This window comes from Zalophus californianus, chromosome 5, assembly GCF_009762305.2.
Source record: "Zalophus californianus isolate mZalCal1 chromosome 5, mZalCal1.pri.v2, whole genome shotgun sequence".
Taxonomy (NCBI): domain Eukaryota; kingdom Metazoa; phylum Chordata; class Mammalia; order Carnivora; family Otariidae; genus Zalophus; species Zalophus californianus.
The window spans coordinates 88,266,640-88,289,476 of NC_045599.1; the positions used below are offsets into that span (position 1 = coordinate 88,266,640).

The following is a 22,837-nucleotide window of genomic DNA, read 5'->3' on the forward strand; positions in this document are numbered from 1 at the left end:
CATTTTCTTCAGCATTTAAGTTAAATAAAATTTGACTTTTGTGGCTTTTGCTCCTTTTCTTATGAACTAAGTAATGCTAGCAGAGGAGATTAAGTGAATAAAATGGGTAGTGGAAGCTTAGTGTGAGCTTAAAACTAGAAGAAAATAGTTAAATCCTCTTGGACTCTATTGATCATATTATTTTAATCAATTATTGTAATTGTTCAATTACTAGTTTTTTGATGTATGGAAAGTCCTGGACGTTAAGCTTTAGATTTGCTTATTTTGTAGGCTTAAGAGGATTATTTTAATTGGAGTTCTAAAATTACCCATGCTTGGGGCACCTGGGTGGCTCAGTCGTTTGAGCGTCTGCCTTCGGCTCGGGTCATGATCCCAGGGTCCTGGGATCGGGCCCCGCGTCGGGCTCCCTGCTCAGCAGGAAGCCTGCTTCTCCCTCTCTCTCTGCCTGCCGCTCTACTTGTGCTCTCTCTCTGTCAAATAAATAAATAAAAGCTTAAAAAATAAAATAACCCATGCTTTGACACCTTGAGATGTACTTTTTTTCAAGAAACTAAATTGGATTGAAGATTCTGACTTTATTCCAAAGCACTGTTTCTGAAAGTGGTAATTTTGTGTAAGATTTAAGAGAATCCCTATCCAGCCATTTATTTTTGTCTACTGAGCATCATTTGGGGAACTGCCTTCTCTGACTCCATATGCTTCTGGAAGGATTATTATAGGACTGCCTCTTGACCACAATGTTGACCCAAGCCAGGCCAATGGTTTATTTATCGGGACAAATCTGGAACAGAAGCACAGACGTAAAGATGCTGGGAGCTAAGACATACAATGGTCTGCAAATTTGAGTTATCCAAGTCCTGTTCTTGTGGCCTGGTTTGGCTCTTCTGTGAATTCTATCAACTGTGCTTTATATCCTTCTAGTAAATCCCATTTTCTTTAAGTTTTTATTACTTGAGATAAATTCCACTTGATTACAAAATAAGTGAACCCAGCATTTCAGAGCTTTAAGTGGACTTAAAACACCGAAGCTGTATGAAGATGATCCATGGATGTGCAGAAAGAAGTATTAGAATCTTCACTTTTTTCTCTCATAATTTCTGTTAACATGTCCTAGAGTGAACATAATGGTATAGCAGTTTATATATTTGACTTATAAGTAAATATTGGGGCAGCATATGCAAAACAAGATTCAGAGCAACCCTCTGGGAAAATGTATCGGTTAGGAATGTGTGTAACAAAACAATGAGGAACTTAATCAGGAATAATTTTTTTCCTTTAACATGAAGTCCAAAAGTTATTACAGGTGTTAGTTCAGCTTCTCAGTGACACTCTTTTTTATCTTTCCATTCCACTATCCATGGTTTCTAACACCTCTGGGATTGTCTGAAGCTTATAAAAGGGCTGATAGAACGTCGAATGTCACATCAGAGTTCAGGGTAGAATGAAGAGATAGCTGTGCCAGCCACTTCTGTCCCCACTTGAAAGCTCAAGGGGCGCCTGGGTGGCTCAGTCGTTAAGTGTCTGCCTTTGGCTTGGGTCATGATCCCAGGGTCCTGGGATAGAGCCCCACATCGGGCTTCTTGCTCCGCGGGAAGCCTGCTTCTCTCCCACTCCCCCTGCTTGTGTTCCCTCTGTCGCTGTGTCTCTCTCTGTCAAGTAAATAAAATCTTTAAAAGAAAAAAAAGGAAAGCTCAAGATTTCTCAAAATCCCTCCCAGCCAACTTTCATTTAAGTCTCCTTGTCGAGTACTGTGGCTCACGTCCATTTTCAGCTACATGAGAGGCTAGGAAAGTGACTATATAGCTTTCTCAGTAATGAGAATAGAGTCAGCCAAAGACAAAAGTTGACACTGGATATTGGGGCAGTCAACTTAAATAATTTGTCACAGAAAGATGACCAGAGTCTAAAATTACTTTGGTTATGGGGCAATAAAGATTGTCAGAAAAGGTTTCAGAACTCTTGCTGTAACATTGTATTGCTGTTTCTTCACATTGTTGCAATCAGTGCATAACTGAACCTTTCTTTGTCAATCAAGTAGAAAATAGAATCTTTTCTAGTGAGCAAGACTGAGCACTTATTCATATGTTGAAGTGCAATTTGTATTTATTTCAGTGATTGCTGTTTACATCCTTTGCCCCCTTTTTAAGGACTTTATTATTATCAGTGTTACATATAATTTAAAGAGCTAGCTAGTTTTAATAGTTTCAGTTTTTTTAAACCTTTTTTTTGTTGGTTTTTGTTTTTTATTTTTTATTTTTTTAAAGATTTTATTTATTTATTTGAGAGAGAGAATGAGAGAGAGAGAGCACGAGAGGGAAGAGGGCCAGAGGGAGAAGCAGACTCCCCACTGAGCAGGGAGCCCGATGTGGGACTCGATCCTGGGACTCCAGGATCATGACCTGAGTCGAAGGCAGTCGCTTAACCAACTGAGCCACCCAGGCTCCCAACAGTTTCAGTTTTAAGCATTAACTTTAATCTCTAGAAGAGGACGATTTAGTTTTCCTTCCTTTACCCCCAACATATGCTTCCCATCCTCCCTCCTACCAATATATTTCTTGATTTTAATCACTATTCATAGTTTACTATCCTATATTTCATTCATAGCTGAACCATGTATTTTGCTACCCAAAAGTGTGGTCAGGGGTCTAGCAGCACTGGTCTCCCCTGGGAGCTTCTGAAAAATGCAGAAACTCTGGCCCAGCCCAGAATGTAAAAGATCCCCAAGGTATTCTTACGCATATTAAAGTGAGAAACACTGAATTATGTTATTGTTATTTTTGTTTTCTGGATTTGTGTGTTCCTCAGAGCTAATTTTTTTTTATTTGCTTAGGGTTTTGAATATCACTAACTCAACCACAAATTATCAGTTGTCAAAATGTCCTTTCAAAAAGTTTGTTTTGGGGCATCTGGGTAGTGCAGTCAGTTAAGCATCTCACTCTTGATCTCAGCTCAGGTCATGATCTCAGGGTTGTGGGATCAAGCCCAGAGTCAGGCTGTGCACTCAGCATGGAGTCTGCTTGAGATCTCACTCTCCCTCTGCCCCTCCCTCTTGTGCCCTCTCTCTAAAATAAATCTTTAAAAGAAGTTTGTTCGGGGCGCCTGGGTGGCTCAGTTGGTTGAGCGACTGCCTTCGGCTCGGGTCATGATCCTGGAGTCCCGGGATCGAGCCCCACGTCGGGCTCCCTGCTCAGCGGGGAGTCTGCTTCTCCCTCTGACCCTCTTCCCTCTCGTGCTCTCTATCTCTCATCCTCTCTCAAATAAATAAATAAAATCTTTAAAAAAATAAAATAAGTTTGTTCAAGGGTGCCTGGGTGGCTCAGTCCATTGGGCATCTGACTCTTGATTTCAGTGCAGGTCTTGATTTCAGGGTCTTGAGTTCAAGCCCCGTGTTGGGCTCTGTGCTGGGCATGGAGCTAAGTAAGTATGTATGTAAGTACATAAGTAAGTTTGTTCACATCAGATAGTTTAATGTCATCTTTTTAAAGAAGTCTCTTCTGGAGCCTTTTACCTTCTCTACTTATAACCCTTTAGGCCTCGTGCACAGCTACACTGTATACATGGTCCTCTGACTAATGTTATAGCTGCAGGGAAGTCCAAGCCATGGTAGTTCATGTGTTTTTTTGTTTTTGTTTTTTTAGTTTATTTGAGATAGACAGCATGAGAGCACAAGCGGGGGAGGAAGGGCAGAAGGAGAAGCAGATTCCCCGCTGAGCAGGGAGCCCTATGTGGGGCTTAGTCCCAGGACCCCGGGATCATGACCTGAGCCGAAGGCAGACGCTTAACCGACTGAGCCACCCAGGAGCCCCAGTTCATGATCCTTTGTCACCCACAATTTTCTTGTTGAAACTCACCACATCTCAGAATTCTAAAATATCACAATAGTGTGCTCTGTGTGGGCCCTTTTTTGTCTGTTGTGCTGGGTACCTAATGGGCCCTTTCAATTTGGAAACTTGTGTTCTTCGGTTCTGGGAATTTTCTTGAAAATTTCATCGATGGTTTTTCTACCCTTTCTGACCTTGGAACTCCTTATTTGGATATTGGATGTGCTGGACTGGTTCTCAAGTTTTCTCATCTTCTTTTCCTCTTATTTCTGTTTCTTTGCCTTTATGTTCTATTTCGAATTCCTTAGCTCTGTCTTCCAACCCCTCTGTTGAACTTTTCATTTTTCTTGTATTTTCAACTTCTCCAAGCTCTCTTGTCATCTGAATATTTCCTTTTCCTACCATTCTTTTTTTTTTTTAAGATTTTTATTTATGTATTTGAGAAAGAACACGAGCTGGGGGGGAAGCCGAGGTGGAGGGAGACGGAGAGAATCTCTCAAGCCGACTCCACACACCGAGCACAGAGCCAACACGGGGCTCAATCCCACAACCCTGAGATCATGACCTGAGTCAAAACCAAGAGACACTCAACCGACTGAGCCACCCAGGCACCCTGCATTCTGTTCTTAATTCATAAGTGTCATTCTTATTTCTCAGGGGATATGGTTTATATATTTTTTGCTTCCAGTTTCCTTTTTGGTTTGTTTTTATTTTGATCCCTGATATGTTACGTGGCTTTCCTTAGATTGATGGCTTTTTAAGAGTAAAAAAACCCATAAAAGTTGATTGGAAGTTCTAGGCACTTAAGAAGGGCTTGCAGACTGTTTCACTAAAGGGATATCTGGCTCAAATATCCTTTTAGGGGAGATTTCCAAGATCAGAAATGTTTTAGGCTGATCTGTTCCCTAGAGAGGAGTTCAACAAGATTCCAGGAGGATAAAGGTCTAGGAGCCCAGGGGGGAAGGTGGCGTGAGAGAAATGGGTCTCAGCGTTGAGTCACTCAATCCTGTTTTGCTTTTTTATTTTTAAAGACTTTATTTGAGAGAGAGAGACAGAGATAGTGAGAGAGCACATGGGAGGAAAGAGAGAGGGAGAAGCAGGCTCTCCGCTGAGCAAGGAGCCCGATGGGCAACTCGATCCCAGGACCCTGGAATCACGACCTGAGCTGAAGGCAGACAGACGCTTAACGGACTGAGCCACGCAGGTGCCCCTCAGTCCTGTTTTTAATACAACTTCCCTCCCTCAACTCCACCTGTGTCCTCTCCACTCTAAAGATCTTATTATCTCTGAAGGACAAACTGCCGGTCTTTCATTTGGAAGAAGATAAGGTATTTTTTCACCATTCCTTCTTTTTAGTTCCCTCCCAACATTAAGATTGCTCTTTGCAGTTATTTTGATATTGGGGGTGACTTTATAACGAAATTTCTATACCAAAGAGATGAGGTGTGGTAACATAATAATGTGCCCCCTGCCCAAAAAAAACCCTTGTGAATATTACCTTACATGGCAAAAGGCCTTGCAGATGTGATTAAGTATCTTCAGCTGGAGAGAGTAGCCTGGATTATCCAGGTGGACCCAATGTCATCAAAAGGAACCTCTGAAAGGGAAGCGAAGTTGGAGGACTAAAGGGCCACAGACCAATGAATGCAAGCGGCTTCCAGCTGAAAGAAGTAAGGAAAAGGATTCTCCCCTATGGTCTCCGGGAGGAATGCAGCCCTGCACACCCATTTGGGATGTCTATCTCCAGAACTGTAAGCTACTCAATTTATACTGTTTGAGCCACTACATTTGCGGCAAGGTGTTACTGCGGCATTAGGGAACGCACCCCTGGTGAACTAATGAGCTAAGACAAACTCTCTCCAGACTTTGGGATTCTTGACCTCACTAGTAGTTTCTATTTTCTCAACCCTAGATACATATTAGAATCACCCTAGAGTTGTTTTTTAAGATTTTATTTATCTGACAGCGAGAGAGGGAAGACAAACGGCAGAGGGAGAGGGAGAAGCAGGCTTCCCGCTGAGCAGGGAGCCCGATGCGGGGCTCGATCCCAGGACCCTGGGATCATGACCTGAGCCGAAGGCAGCCGCTTAACTGACTGAGCCACGCAGGCGCCCCAGAATCACCCTAGAGTTTTAAAAGCATACTGGTGCCTGGGTATCACAGTAGATTGTCAGAATTTCTGGTAGTGGAGGCAGATACCAGCATTTTTGGGAAAGCTTCTCAGGTAATTGTAATATGCAGCCAGATCTAAAATCCACTTGTATACTAAGTGTAAAGATAGCATTTACCTAACCCAGTGGTTTTACCTCAAAGTGTGGTTCCTGGACCATCAGCATCACCCAGGAATTTACTGGAAATGCAGATTTTTCAGTCCCACCCCGGGCCTGTTGAATCAGACACTCTGGGGGATGAGACTAGCAATCTGTTTTAACAGTCCCCTCCCCCCAAGAGAAAATCCAATACACACTTAAGTTTGAAAACCAGTGATCTAACCAAAGAATCTCCTTATTGCTCTTAATCCTCTATGTTTATGTTATAGATTTTATAAGCCAATATTGTAGTAAAGAGCCAGAAAAACGTTTAAGGTCATTCTCAAATATATTTACTTTCCTACTGCACTACATAGAACTTAGTATCTGATGGCTAAGGATGTGAACTCTTACTCCAGACACCATGATTCTAGGTAGACAGACATGTAAAAGCAGATGTAGAAGACACAGCTGACCAAAACACACCCTCCAGAAGCAGATATTTTTAATAAGATTCTCAAGTTCTTCCTTGGTCTCTTTAAAGTACGGAGTAATTTGGAGGCACATACAAGTGTTTACTGTGTCAAAATATACTTAGAGGCAACCAAATTCTCTGAGACTGTGTAACATGATAGGCGGTAGAAAGCAGTTGAGGTTTCCTTTAAACCTAATTATTGCTAGAAACTTTTCACCACTGGTATGTTCTCCTTCGGGGGTCTTCCTCTGACAGGTCGTGGTCACCAGGGGAAAGCCTCAGGCCAGGTGAGGAATGGGGCTATAAAAAGCAGTGTTTCAGGTTCATTTATCTGGATTTACTTCAGACTTCACTTAAATGATTCTAGATTTGTTTAAAGCCCCCAAAATAAAATGAAACAACAGTTTAATGGGATAACAGAATTTTATTTACATCCATTTCCATGTAATATATCACATCTTCAGGACGGGCGGTGACCTATTTAAGAGCTATGCTCATTCTCTTCAGGCTATGGATAGAAGCCTCTCAGAGTAGCAGTAACTATTGGTCTGAAAGCTTTCAAGTAGGGAGAGAATTGTGGAGATTCTTTGACTTTACTTACCCCTAAATCACCATTCATATACAAATAAATGCTCGTCTTCTAGCTAGATACTGGCTCAATTAGTTTTCCAAATACTCTAGCCATGGCAATATGTTCTTTGGGAAATCTAAACTGAGACAGAATTGCTCAACTCACTCATTAACTTCTCCTGTCATTAACATGTACACTTTGACTGCCAAAATAGTAACTTATATTTCTTACAGAATGCACTACAGGAAAAAGCTAAAAGGACAAAAAATTTGCATTCAGAATATATTTTCTTACTATTGTAGTTTTTAAACTGATATCAGCCTGTAAGTAGTTATGAGCAATAGTAGCATTTATGTTTCCCCATCTTGCCTGATATTTTGTATACTGAAAGTTATATATTCTGTATACTAACAATCTGATTTTATATATTCTGTATGATAGAAGTTGCTGATTTTCATTCTTCTGCCACCAAGAAAAGTGTAATTTACTATGGGGAAACAGATTTAAATACTCCTAGAGGTACTTTTTTTTTTTTAAATCTAAGGCTTGATTTTACTCCCAATAACCATTAATTGCTTGTTTTCTAGAAGTTTTTCTTTTCTTGAAGTTTAATAAAATGCCTTATGATTACCACGGTTTCACCAGGAAAAAATAAATACCCTAATCTATATTATAATATTTAGGTGATAGTGTCCCTAATTCTGGATATCTTTGATATTTTTTACATCATGAGATTTCATTATGGTCTTAACTGTTATCCAAAAGACACTAATCCTCTCTTTCTCCCTTAAGAGGTATTTTACAGGCCGGATATTTAAACTTGTTTTCATTTTGTTACACTCAGTTTTGTTTTAGTCAGTGTAATCTAATTCGGAAGGATCCTAGCAGTATGGTTGGTGTGAAGCTCGGGTTTTCTCGTTCAGACGAGTTGTCGAGCTTCCTTTTAAAGCAGCCTAATCAAGCTGGAAACCTTAATTTTAACTTTTTGTTCTGTACTTAAACTATGTAGTTATCTGCAGTTTATCAAAATGAAATATAAAGATGAAGGCATTTAAATGGACCACAAATGATTCTGACTTGTAAACTGGGGAGGCCTCTTGTGTTTGACATTAAACACCAGAGAAAGAAGGTGAAGGCAGTTTGATTTCACTACCAACCAGATAATAGGTTATATCATCCTTCATTCTCCTAGAATTGCTCTTAGAGCCTGGTGTCATCATTAGCATGTAACTGCTAATGATACAAATGAGAACATACATGTAATCAAAGGTGGGCAAGTCTAGAGATTCCTTAAACTGGTTAAAAAAAAAAAAAAGACTAGGTAAAAAAACAAGACTAAACCATGTTACTCAGCTCTGACGGAGAAACCAGGGATGGTTTCCATTATAGCATCTTAAAAACAGACAAATCTAAAGCTTATAAACAATTTTTTAAAAGGCCACAAGACAAGAGTACTGGTTCTACAGGGATTTGGGAGCTGTGTATTACTGGTGTGTGGGTACCTTTCCCCATTTATCACTAAAGTGACTGCTTTACAGAGCTATTCTGGTATTCAGCTGCTGCAGTGTTAGAACAACAGAGCTATTCTGGTATTCAGCTGCTGCAGTGTTAGAACAACCAGGCCAGCCCCCATTCAACCTCACTGATCACTTAACTATTCATTGGAAATATCAGCATTAATTTTCTGAAGCCTTACTTAACAGATCACACCAGCACACTGAAACCTTTAGCTTTTGGCAGGTGCTCCCTATGAGCATTATACATGTCACAGTCAGTAACATTTCCCTACATATATGTATGCACAAATATCTTAAAAACATTTAATACAAAATTGTACATTACATGAAGTAGAACCTTAAAGATTATCTTAAAATGTAAGTACAGAGAAAATGCATGCAGAGAGAGCCTGCTGAAGTACAAAGCCTATGGGATATATAATTTCAAGTTTGCATTTCCTGCAGGATGGTAACATTATCTTTTCCCACCCAGAGGCAAAATATATTTTCCAAAAATTTGGACACTGCCCATTGCATTAAATTTAAGTGCTCCCTGTATATATAGACAATAAAAGTAAGCAAAACAAAAAAACCAACACATTCCTCTTTTTAATATATCAAAAGTGTTTCCAAGGCAACATTATTAAAATGATTATACCACAGTCCCTAATATAATACCAAGCGCTAATAGGAAGGTACAGTGAGGGCAGAAAGGTTTCATCCAGTCAGTGGTTTAGGTGCTCTTCTTTTCTTCACCGAGTAAATTCACTGCTGCTTTCTTGGCTGTGAAGAGGAAAGAATATTGTGTCAAGGCAACTTGCAATACAGGCTCTGTGCCTAATGTAGTGACTAGACAGCAACTTGGATGACTCCTGTTCAGACAAGAGCACTGAGGCTTGCGGCTGGGCTAAGAGTTTCCAGGAGATGAAGACACCTCTTCAGAGCCCAAATCTGGAGTACTCCAGCAAAGTTCTTCAAAGTCAGCTGGCCTAGCCCCCTTACAGTAGCAGTGTCATCTAAGCCATCTGTTCCCCACCCCCACCCCCAAGGGGCACAAGAAGCAGAGATTCCTGACACGTCCAGTGTCTCTCTGTACGGTCGAGAAATTCTCGTTTGCGTCTGGGTGCTCACCTGTATAATCTATGTCTCAATCTGATGACAACTAGGTCGTCTATCCCAGGGTGACAAAAAATCAGAGAAAGTTCTCATTCCCACAACCCAGACACAATGGACTATTTATACACATTTATATTCTCTTCACTGTGCCGCCATTTCCCCCATGATGGCAAGAGTTTGCTGTATGTTGGTGTCAAGATGCTACATTCATCAAGAAAATATTCTTACATCTGTGGGAAACTAAACTTTCCTCTTCCTAATTACCATGTGACTTGGAACAAGCTGTAAGAACTAGTGTGGTGTGTACGATGGGGGGGCAGGGGTGTTCTGGAAGCCTCCAGGGCCTCCTGGAGAATCCATAAATGGCACCTGTCTTTGACGGGCCTGGAGTCCAGCAATGCCAGTCCTACCTTGTTCACCAACTGCCTGAGGGCTGTTCTCACTTCACTTAATTAAAGTCGCTGAACAGAGTTAAGAAATTGCAGCCTCTCTCTTAACTAGCCCATTGTAAAAATTTACTTGCTAGAGAATCCAGAAGCTCTGAGAAAAGTCTAGAATGTGTCACCATGTAAGTCTGTCCTAATTTATTTTCATTCTTACACTCCTGTTTAGGAATGGATCCTATCAAAGTAAAACTGGATTTTAGAGTATTGAGATCGAAGAGAACCAAGGGACTAAGAAATGTGAGTGAACTAGACAGAAGTGACGTCACCGGAGGTTGCTGGTTAGGTTGAGGGAAGGAATAGAAAGGAAATTTCTTTTTTTTTTTTTTCTTTTCAGAAAGGAAATTTCTTAAAAAGAAACTGGCAATCCCCAAGTGGGAGGACATGAAGGCTACAGGTCAGAAAACACTTAAAATTGTAGGAAAATGAATGCAAGTAGACTGGAGCGGTGCACCCAGGAGTCCAGCGGAGCGCAAGGTGTGTGAGGGAAAACAGCAAGAACATATCTGTGCTGCTGGAGAGCTGTGTTGGGGGTCTGACTTGCCCCGTGGTCAGGTCAATTCTCATCTCTCACTTTCTAATTAATATAGAGCTCTCAAAACAGTAATTCTATGTTCCTTGCCACTTTTCTCCAACTTCTAAAACCCTCCCTGTGCCCTCTGGAACTTAAGACCCAATGAATCATCAGCAAAATCTCCTCTATAGCTATCCATCTCTCTGAATGTTTCTTTTACCTTCTTACTTTTACAGAAATCTGACTGTCCCCTGAGGACACTGCTTTTCTCAAGTGGTGGCTGGTTTGTTGTTTTTTTTAATACAATTTAAGTTAACATACAGTGTATTGTTCGTTTCAGAGGTAGCATTTAGAGATTCATCAGTTGCCTACAACACCCAGTGCTCATTTCATCAAGTGCCCTCCTAATAATGCCCATAACCCAGTTACCCCACCCGTGGTGGTGGCTGTTTTTTTTTTTTTTCCTTTCTTCCTTGACCCTGGTACAAGTGGTTCTGGAGGATTTGGTAAGCAGTCCCTGTTCTTCATCACCATGTTCAGAACCTCATGTCATCAGATTATATCTGCCACCAGCCTTTCTTTTCCCAATCACCACTGACCCTTGGGCTCTGCTGCCTCATTTCTTGAAGATTTTAGCTCCAAAGTTAATATCACTCTCTCACACGCCTCCTATTTTAATTATTGGTGATTTCTGTATTCTGCCAATATCTTGGCCTCTCGGCTCCCCCCTCCAATAACCTTTACATTCCGTCCTAGAGACCCCAGCCTCTCTCCCTACCCCAGCCACTCATTCCATGATCCTTATCACTACCAGTAACCACAGTCCCTCTACAATCTCAGTGTCAAGCATCCCAATGTCCACCACCACCTCCTACCTTTGCAGCTCACGCCCTCTGATATCCTGATTCAGAGTTCTCCCCCACCACCTGCTTTTATAATCCATTGGTCCTACCACCTCTTCTCCACTGTTCCTCACCCCCTTTGTGTCCTCCCTCCCGTCCTCGGCCTGTTTAAGTTCAATTGTCAGACACTACCCACTCCCTAGTCCCACTCTCACTTCCTAGATCTCGACACGGCGCTCCACATGTTCTGCAACTGCACCTGTGCCGCTGAGTGGGGCTGAAGGAACATCTAGATGAACCGGCCTCACTTTAAATTCCTGCACACAAATCCGCAGTGAGCCTCGGACTCCTGGCAGCCAGGAGTGACCTGGCCCAGCCCGGCCACTCTCCCACCGCCCCGGCCAGTCTGCTCACTTGTGACTTGTCTGGCAGCTTTCACACCCCGTGCAGAGGTGAGTAGCTGCAAGACAGAGCTGGTGGCCCACAGAAATGGAACGGCTGTTACCTGACCCCAGTCCTAGGCCAGGATTTCATACCATCTCTTTCTGTCCCCTCCTTCCCCATCCTCTCTCGCTGACCTTTCTTGCTACTTTACTGAGAAATGTGGAGCAATCAGGGAGTGACTTCTGTAAGCTCCTGCCATCACATAAACTCACCTACCGGCATCTCTACTCGTGTTAGAAACCCTTGTGCCCCTGGGAAGGCAAACTAGTGCAGCCATCTGGAGAGCCGTATGGAGGGTCCTCAAAAAGTTAACAATAGAGCGATCCAGCAATTGCACTACTAGGATCCCAAAACACAGATTTGAAGGGGTACGTGCACCCCGATGTTTACAGCAGCAGTGTCCACAACAGCCAAACTATGGAGAGAGCCCAAATGTCCATCAACAGATGAATGGACGAAGATGTGTGTGTGTATACATTATGGACTATTACTCAGCTATCAAAAATAATGAAATCTTGCCATGTGCAATCACATGGATGGAGCTGGAATGAATTATGCTAAGTGAAATAAGTCAGAGAAAAACAAACACCATATGATCTCACTCATATGTGGAATTTAAGAAAGAAAACATGAACATATGGGAAGGGGGAAAGGAAAAAAGGGAGTGAGGGAAACAAACCACAAGAGGTTCTTAAGGACGGAGAACAAACAGGGTTGCTGGGGGAAGGTGGGGGGGGGGGGGATGGGCATTTATTGTGACGAGCACTGGGTGTTCTCCATAAGCGATGAATCACTGAATTCTACCCAGAAACCAATACTGCACTGTATGTTAACTATGTTAACTAAAATTTATATAAAAAAATAAACCATAAACTGTTGTGCCCCTGTGACCAATCCTATTTGGACTCTAGATCCCAGCTCCTCTGGTCTAACCAAGGACAGAGCTCCAGTAGTTCTCCCCTCATTCACATCAGTTTTTTGCTCTCTACTGGACCATTCCCCCAATTTTCAAACATATGTTGTTCATTCTACTTTAAGAAGAAGAAGAAAAATACACCCTCAGGACGCTAGCCCCTTCTCCCAGTTGCAGCCCCATTCTTCTCCTTTTTCAGGAAATTTCCCAAAAGACTTACCTACCCCCTCTCAGCACTGCCTCCCATCTCTCACATCCTTCCGATCAGGGTTTCAGTCCCGCCACCCCACAAACTGTTTTGTCAAGAGCACTGGTGCCTTCCTCACTGCCAAGTGTGATGGCCAGTTTTCTGTCACTACTTGACCCGACTGCAGCATGTGACACAATGGACCACCCCACCCCACCCCGCCCGAAACACTTTCTTGGCCCCGAAGACACCAGTCACATGGCTTTCCTGCTGCCACAACTGGCCACTCCTTATCAGTCGGCCTTGTCCGTTGCTTCTCATCTCCCCAGTCTGGGAGACCCCCTGGCTCGGTCTTGGACCTCATCTTTTCTAACTATATTCACTCCCTTTGTGATCTCATCTGGTCTTGTATCCAGAACTGAATTCCTTGTTTTCCCCTCTAAGCCTGTTATATCTAGGCTCCCCCAGCTCAACAGCAATTCTATCCTTCCATCTCTGGCTGAAAAGCTTGGCTTCGTGCATGACTCCTCTCTCCTACTCCACACCTGATCCCTGAGCAAATCCTCTTGGTTCTACCTTCAGAATACATCAAGACTCCAATGACTTCCTGCCTCCTCCTGCTACACCTATGACCCAAGCCAGGTGGTCCTCTCCAGCCAGATCACTGCAAGCACCTTATCACTGGTCTCCTGATTTCCTCCCTGTCCCCCTTCAGTCTATTCTTAATACAGGGGCCAAAGTGATCCTGTTAAAGCACAGGATGGATCATATTGCTCCTCGGCTCAAAGTTCTCCAACAGCACCCCATCTCACAGAGTTAAAGCCAAAGCCTCTACAAAAGCCTATAAGGCCTTCCATGATCTGTCTTCTTCCAGCCTCCTCTCCCCAACCTCTCTGACGTTATCTCCTTCTCCTGCCTGGTTCACTCCCTTCCAACCGTACTGCTCCCGCATGCAGTTTCCTCTAGCTGGACCATCCTTCCCCGTGGTTTCTTTCAAGTTTGATCCAGTATGGCCTTCTTGGTGAGGATTCTCTAAATCATTCTGTTTAAAAGTAACTTCCCTTCAGCCCCTGGAACTCCCTACCTACCTATCTGCTTTATTTTTCTCTATATTCTCTGCTAACTATATCATATAACTTTAAAAGTTTACTGTATCTTGGGTGCCTGGGTGGCTCAGTTGGTTAAGCGACTGCCTTCGGCTCAGGTCATGATCCCGGAGTCCTGGGATCGAGTCCCACATCGGGCTCCCTGCTCTGCAGGAAGCCTGCTTCTCCCTCGGCTTGTGTTCCCTCTCTTGCTGTCTCTCTCTCTCTCTCTCTCTGTCAAATAAATAAATAAAATCTACAAAAAAAATTAAAAAAAAAGTTTATTGTATCTCTCAACAAGAGTGTAAGCTTCATGAGTTCAAGTAGTATGGTCTATTTGGTTCACTGGCTCATCCTCAGTGCTACGAACATGCTTGGCACATATTAAGCACCTCAATAAATAAATGCTGAATAAATGAATCAGGAGAACGGAAAGGGCATTCTCTTGACCTATAACAAAAGCATATTAAACAGTTCAACCTGAAATGTATTAAAGAGATTATACTTGTATATAAATACAGATGATTCTCTAAAATCTCTGCCCAGCACAGGAAAGTCATTTTTCCTAATATGCTGACCAAATAGTGCCTTAAATGTAGCATGGTGGAAGAATCTGGGGAAAAGTAAAGGGCAACAGGCAAAGTGTTGGTCAAGAGATCGCAGAGTGGCCTTGGCATTTAGCTGAGGAAAACTGACAGGAGAGGAGGAGAAGCAGCTTGTTATTTGGGCCCAGGACCCCCAATTCCTCCCACCTGCTGAACCCAACTGCCCCCGAGTCTTACCTTCTTTAGTGATGGTATCTACAGTCTCTTTGGCTTTGTCCTTCAAGTCATTCACCATAGTGTCCACCTGGGACTCATGCTTCAGGAAGACAGGTTGGATGATGCGCTTGTACAGCAGTTCGGCCCCGTTAGAAGGGCTTGGGGCCATGCACCACAACAGGAAGCCGCACTGCACAGAAAGAGAGCCTGCATGGTAACTATGGTAACGGGACAGGCAGCAGGCATCCTGACAACACAGGCTGCACGGTAACCATGGAAATGGGACAGGCAGCAGGCATCCTGACAACACACACTGCCCACCGCTGCTCTGAGATGGCACTGCCTCGGCTATGTTCTCCAACAGCATTTCCAGTATTTTCTGTAGGCTACAAGTGCACTTTTCTTAGATGGAAAAAACACCCGACAAATGACCTAGTAAGGAAAAGTTGAGACTGAAAAAAGAAAGGGAAAACACACCAAGTCCAACAGCTTAACTTCTTTCCTAACTTGAATTACTTTTTAGTTTATAGCTGCAAGAAGTTTTATTAATAACTCTTAAAAATCAACTGAAGAAACACAGTATTTACCTGCATGTGTAAAGAAAGCTGTCTGGATAAGCCTCGTATCTACAAGGCTTTTTCTCACTGGCTTACTCCAGTAGGTCTGTCACATTTTTTTATCTGTTATAGACAAAATACCCTGGCCATGTTTTGAATTCTTCCCTTAGCAGAATCTCAGTTTTTGGTAGTTTTTGCCTTCCAGGAATCTTTACAGTCAGCTCTTCATCATCTTCCCCTTTGAATTAAGATATTATTCCTAACTCTTTCTTTTGCCATTGGAATAAAATAAAATAATATCATTCCTAACTATACTTTGCCATCGGAATGAAAAATGGACAAGAATTATGCCCTAAAAACTTAAAAAACAAGAACTGTCACACTGTATGTCCAAAAAAGTTTTACTATTTTTTTCAAATGACAACAACTCAGTCCCAGGAGTTTATTCTTGTCTAAGATACTGAGCAAGAAGGGGGATCTGCACAGAAACATGCTCATTTCCCTAGAAAGTTAAACGAACAACCTACTGGGTTCTCTCAGTTTAAAAGATTCTAACTGTATTGTCTTCCACACAGCCACAAAATAGAAGTCACTTCTAGAGATTCCCAATCTGTGCATTTTACAGCTTCTTAAAGAAAAAAATCTCCTACTTCTTACGCTATAAATTAAACTCTACAGCCTTAGTCCCTGTTATTCCAATCCAAAGAATATATTCAAGCAATCAAGAAGTTACAATGCTTTTCTAAGATAGTCTTTTAAGTTTGCTCTAGAGATAAAAAGCTGGTAAGGGGCTAATACCAATAACGGAGAGCTTGAGCTTAAAACGCACATATTTGTGCCCTAAAGCTCACTCCATCAGTACCATGTTGGCTCTGAGAAGTTTGTGGTGCATTTTGGGCTTCTACCACGCTCAGAATACAAAACATGTTCTCAACAGATGACTCTAGATTATCTGAACTACAGAACTCTGGAAAAGTAGTATTCATAAATTAGAATTTGTTACAGGCACAGGAGAGCAGGGGGCAAGCTTTTGAAAGACAGGGGCTCATCAGACTGGATTAAAAACAAATCACGGCATAGCTATGTGCTCCTTACCAGAAACACCCCTAAGACAAAGCCGGCTAGGGGCACCGAAAACAGAAGGGTGTAAGGAGGTGTTGCAGACAGATAGCAATTCTCAAAACAGCGCATTTAGTAATATTAACAATACATAAACACTATTTAAGGCCAAGTAAGTAAACCGTGATAAAGAAGAAAAACAATTTGCCAAGATTCACACAAACCTACATATCTTTGAAAATATAAATTATATATAGCTTTGTATATTTATGTGCAATTACAGAATTATCTATATAATTTTTGTTTTTATAATTTTATAATTAATTATAGATAGCTTCCAAATATAGCTTTGAATTATGTAAATTAAAAAGTCAGAATTATATAAATGGAGAAAATCCACAATCATAATTTTTAACACTTCCACCAGAAATTGGTATCTGAAACTAGAAACTAATAAGAACAAGGAACACAAAACTAAAAATCTTGATCTAAAAATATACAGATCTCTCCACCCAACAAATTGATTTTTTAATTTATTTAACAGAGAGAGAGAGAGCACAAATAGGCAGAGTGGCAGGCAGAGGGAGAGGGAGAAGCAGGCTCCCTGCCGAGCAGAGAGCCCGATGCAGACTCGATCCTAGGACCCTGGGATCATGACCTGAGCCGAAGGCAGACGCTTAATGACTGAGCCACCCAGGTGCCCAACAAAACTGTTTTTAAGACAATTATATACTACAGATATAGAGATTAAAAGAATAAGCTCAGAGAAATTGGGTTCTAACCCTGGTTCTGCCACTTACTAGTGAGGCAAACCTTGTGTGAGTTACTTAATTGCTTAAGTCTGTACAGACTTTATAACATAAATAGGCGTTAACTAAAATTAAAAAAAAAATCTACCTCAGATAGATTTTGTGAGAAAATAAGAAACATCTGGACCATCCAGAATAGCTAGGGCTCTGTCTCTGTCCCAAGAACACTGTCTTCTACCAACAGCCATGGAACAGTAACAGCTTAAGTGATTAGCTTTAAATGGGGTAATTATAATCAAATCCCAAAACCAACATATACCCTTTTCTTAAAAAATATTTTATTTATTTATTTGAGAGAGAAAGAGAGGGAGGGAGGGAGGGGGAGCACGAGCAGGGGGAGAGACAGAGGGAGAAGCAAGCTCCCCACTGAGCAGGGAGCCCACAGCAGCGAGGCTCCATCCCAGCCCCTGGGATCACGACCTGAGCTGAAGGCAGACGCTTAATCAACTGAGCCACCCAGGTGCCCCCAACATATACCCTTTTTAAACAATTATTTTGTAACTCTTTTACTACCCGAAATAAAACTTAATAATATACCTACACATATAAATTCCAAAAAAAAAAATCAAGAAGTTCTCTAATGGCAAAATAAAGGAAAAATAAAGTGAAAGTAATTTATCATAAACAGTATGTATTTTTCAACATGTAAATGTTCAAGCCAAACTATACTAGACAACACCATGAAATACTCCTAAATAGAAATCAGTGACTATTAACAGCTACAAACAAAATTTCCTTCATATATTTCCAAAAGGTTGAGAATTTCTGAACTGGATGGACTATGCAGGGTGCTTCCCATATCTGAGTGCTCAACCAAGTGCGATTCCCCATCGTAATCTCCACGTTACAATTTTAAGCCAACTCTCCCTCAACTCTCCTCCCCCTGATGTATGATAGACCCCACAGCTCATTTATTGAGCATAACAGCAGGAAAACAGAATGCTCAGAGTGAGAAAAGCAAGGAAGGGAAAGCATGGCAGTAGGAAGGGGAAGAACAAACATTCAGACCAGCCACCTCCTAGTCTCACTACACACATCTGTGCAACCAACCCAAACTCTGCCGAGCCCTCACAGATACATAATGGCAGAGTGGCACCTTCTGCTATAGGTCCAAGCCCTTAAATGGAGCCAATTCCCTGAAATACCCTCAGCACCTCACAGTTTGTGTGGGTCGGTCCACGTTTCCTGTTAGTTTTCCCAGCAACTCTGCGCTAGCACCTGCTGGGCTTGGCTGGCTATCCTACTGAATTATAAGATGTTGCCAGAGAAACCTTAATTTTCTTTCTTTTTTTTTTTTTAAGATTTTATTTATTTATTTGACAGAGAGAGACACGGCAAGAGAAGGAACACAAGCAGGGGGAGTGGGAGAGGGAGAAGCAGGCTTCCCGCCGAGCAGGGAGCCTGATGCAGGGCCTGATCCCAGGACCCTGAGATCATGACCTGAGCCGAAGGCAGACGCCCAATGACTAAGCCACCCAGGCGCCCTGAAACCTTGATTTTCTTAACTACACACCTGTAGTAACCCAAAATACAGAATGGAGCAACTGCATCTTTCACTGGCTTTCGCTTCCACTGCCTCTGCTTAGAGCCAGGTTAATTACCGGCAGACTCTGCGGACCATCTCTCTCATTAACATTTGCTTCTGGAAGACTTCTGGTTATTATTTATTTACTTTTTGAAAGATTTATTTATTTGAGAGAGAGAACGTGTGTACACAGGGGAGGAGCAGAGGCAGAGACTGAGGGAGAGAATCCCAAGCAGACTCTCTGCTGAGCTCGAAGGCCCATGAGGGAGGGGCTCAATTTCACAAGCCCAAAATCCCGACCTGAGCCGAAACCACGTCGGATGCTTAACCTACTGAGCCACCCAGGCGCCCCAAGATTTCTAGTTCTTTTTTTTTTTTAAGATTTTATTTATTTATTTATTTGAGAGAGAGAGAATGAGAGATAGCACGAGAGGGAAGAGGGCCAGAGGGAGAAGCAGACTCCCTGCCGAGCAGGGAACCTGATGCAGGACTCGATCCAGAGACTCCAGGATCATGACCTGAGCCGAAGGCAGTCGCTTAACCAACTGAGCCACCTAGGCGCCCCCAAGATTTCTGGTTCTTAATATCCAAACATCACACAATGTTTTCCATTGGTTGCTTATATAGGTAACGCTAATACACACACACCCCAAACTCAATACAACAGTTTAAACAAAATGATGTGCAGGAAAAAGGAAAAACTACATTCCTGACATTGAATTAGAATTCCATGTGGACATTTTAAAGAGTATTCAGAGTATTCAGGCCATGTACTACTGCATACAAAGCAATAATTTCTTACCAACTCTGTTAACTGGAGAGCTATTAGTGGTGCACATTTGTTAGTTATAAAGGGGTATTTTGCTGAGTTTTACTAATATTTGGGAAACTGGTATGGAGTTTTAGATTTATACATCTTAATTTTTACCATTTAAAAGTGCAGGAAATAGTCTCCTGCCTGGTGTTCCTATGTAAAATATCCAATTTTCAGGAATGGATTACTGATGTAGAGATAGATGTCCGTATTACAAGCATCAGCATCAAGGTGGAGTGGAAATGACTCACTGGATTAGGCATCAGTTGGTATCTACTTTATTTTATGACTTGAGGTAAAGTCATAAACAACCTCCCTAAGAGTCAGTTTTCTCTTCCATAGGATTTTAGGCAAGTCACAAAGTAATGTCCTTGAAGAAAGTACACCAGATAGCAGCAGTACTACCAAGTCCTACAGTCCTCACTGTTGTTGAAAACCTCTGAAGTATTATCTGCCCATGTAGACATCGACCCCTCAGCAATCCAGAAAAGCTAATTCATTCATCTTTTCTGGACGAATGAAGGCAAGACTACCAGACAGAACCAGACCTAAGTGTCTATATTTTTGTACCTCTCCAATGTGAGTAGGCTGTACTCTGGGCTGCTCGTTTCTTCCCAGTACCCTCTAGTTATTGTCTTGGGACAGTAAAATAATTACTGCTCTCTACCTAAATTGTTAGCATTTCCCAGTTTTCAAATGAAATAGTTTTCTTGTATTAAAAAATAAAGTTAATTACTTTTCAACTCTCATGGTGATATTCAGCCACCACCTTTTATAACTCCCTTTTCTTAATCTACATAACTGTTCTAGAGCCCAGTAGTACCCTGAACTACACATATCCAACCATCCTTCTATTATTATTTTTAAAGATTTTACTAATTTATTTATGTTTTGTTTGTTTACTTATCTGAGGGAGACAGAGAGAGGAGCAGAGGGAGAGGGACAAGCAGACTCCCTACTGAGCGCGGAGCTTGACGTGGCTCTCGATCCCATGACCCTGAGATCATGACCTGAGCTGAAATCAAGAGTCAGACGCTTAACTGACTTGAGCCACCCAGGCACCGCGCCCCACCTTTTAATCAAGCTGCCCTCAAAGTGCCAACTGACGATGCTCCCATGAGCAAACACAAGCCCACTCTTACCTGCAGTTCAGACAAAGAGCCTATACTATTTTAACTGATTCTTGTCACGATGAGCACTAACATACTAACTCCTTAAATTACAGATTACAACAGGTCAGATAATTCTGTCTGTGGTTCTAATGCTGTCATCGTCCAGTTTTCTCCTAGAAGAGGTATTTCCAAGGTAGGGATATGTTTTATATACAGTTTGGGACCAGCCTGGGCAGAACTCAGTTAATGTCAAAAAACAAAAAAACCCACACTTCAACACTGACCTGCTGATATGCTACCATCACCTGATCAGAAAAAAAAGTCATAGGAAGCTTTCACAATGTAACCCCAGGAATAGTGATAGGCAAAAGTTAAAGCAGACTGCTCAGCATGCATCAATAAAAGTTAAAAAAAACAAGTGGAAGGGAAGATTTCCCTGTTCTTTTTGCCTTCCACAAGGTTAAGAGAAATGTTCTGCTGTCCATCATGGGTGAAGCAGTAGAGGTGACAGTTGGGACAGTTGGGTTAGGAGTTAAACTGGCTGGAGTTTATTCAACCTCATTTAAAAAATCTAGAAAATGATCTAAATGAGCGTAAAGAGGAGGCACAAAGCTATTCATTGCAGCATTTGTTAAAACTGCAAGATAAATGTCCTAAATGTTCATCAATTGGGAAATTAGTACATTACCACCTATAATGGATTAGACCATTTGTCAGAATATTGAATAACATGAGAAAATACTCCTAGTACTATGTTAATTTAAAAAGTGAGATACACAAACTGAGGGTTCTAGAGGGGAGGGGGGGTGGGGGGATGGGTTAGCCTGGTGATGGGTATTAAGGAGGGCACGTTCTGCGTGGAGCACTGGGTGTTATGCACAAACAATGAATCATGGAACACTACATCACAATCTAATCATGTAGGGGCGGAGCAAGATGGCGGAGGAGTAGGAGACCTGGATTTCGTCTGGTCTCAGGAATTCAGCTGAATGGGGATCAAACCATTCTGAACACCTACGAACTCAACAGGAGACCGAAGAAGAGAGTAGCAACAACTCCCTGAACAGAGAAGCGACCACTTACTGGAAGGTAGGACATGCGGAGAAGTGAATCTGAGGCGATATTCGGGAGGATAGACGGCGGGGGAGGGGGCCTCCGTCGGCCGCTTCTGGCAAGTGATAGAGCCGCGGAGCACAAAATCGGACCTTTTAGAAGTCGGCTCCGCTGAGGGACATCGCTCCAGTGGCTAAGCGGGGGGTGGAACCCTCACGGGACAGTGTGGTCTCAGAACCCTCAGGGTCACAGAAAGACCGGGGGTGCCTGAGTGCGGCAGAGCTCCCAGGTATCGGAGCGGGGAAGCCGGCTGCAGAGACGGAGCCGAGGCGTGGGCTCTCAGCTCGGGGTTGCCATAAACCGTGATCTGTGGCCCAGTCTGGCCACTGCTCCTCCAGCAGGGACCCAACAAGCGGCAGATCCGGGGAGACTCCCCTTCCTCCCCCAGGAGGAACGGCGCGGGAGCGCACCGCAGGGATCTGCTGGGTTTGGAGACTCCACACAGGGTCGGGAGCCAGAGATAGAAACTCTGGGTCACAGGCCGGGTGAGCACGGAGTGCGGCCGGAGACCAGGGAGACGGGAGTGACTGCTTTTCTCTGGGGGTGCACTGAGGAGCGGGCCCCGAGTTCTCAGCTCCTCCGGCTGGAGATTGGGAGGCCACCATTTTCACTCTCACCCTCCAAAACTGTACAGAGAGCTTGCAGGGAACAAAAGCTCCCGAGAGCAAACCCGAGCAGCTTGCTTGGCCCGGACCGACAAGGGCAGGGCAATTCCGCCTCCGGCAAAGACATTTGGGAACCACGGCAACAGGCCCCTACCCCAGAAGATCAGCAGGAACAGCCAGCCAAGACCAAGTTTACCTATCAAGAACGGGAGAACTCCAGCGCTAGGGGAATACTGCACATAGAATTCATGGCTTTTTTACCATGATTCATTAGTTTTTTACAGTTAATTTTTTTAACTGTTTTTTTTTTAATTTTTCTTTTTCCC

The 22,837-nt window shown here is 42.7% G+C and overlaps 1 protein-coding gene across 1 annotated transcript in view; it reads right to left on the reverse strand.

The window, feature by feature from the left end:
• Window positions 1-6,949: 6,949 nt before the first annotated feature.
• The window catches only part of REEP5 (receptor accessory protein 5), a 42,694-nt gene continuing 26,806 nt past the window's right edge, over window positions 6,950-22,837 (reverse strand). The window contains exons 4-5 of the mRNA XM_027606406.2: window positions 14,939-15,107; window positions 6,950-9,395 (exon numbers count right to left, since the gene is read on the reverse strand). Of these exons, the coding sequence (XP_027462207.1) occupies window positions 9,346-9,395; window positions 14,939-15,107 (219 nt within the window). The 3' untranslated portion in view covers window positions 6,950-9,345. The remainder of the gene's footprint in view (window positions 9,396-14,938; window positions 15,108-22,837) is intronic.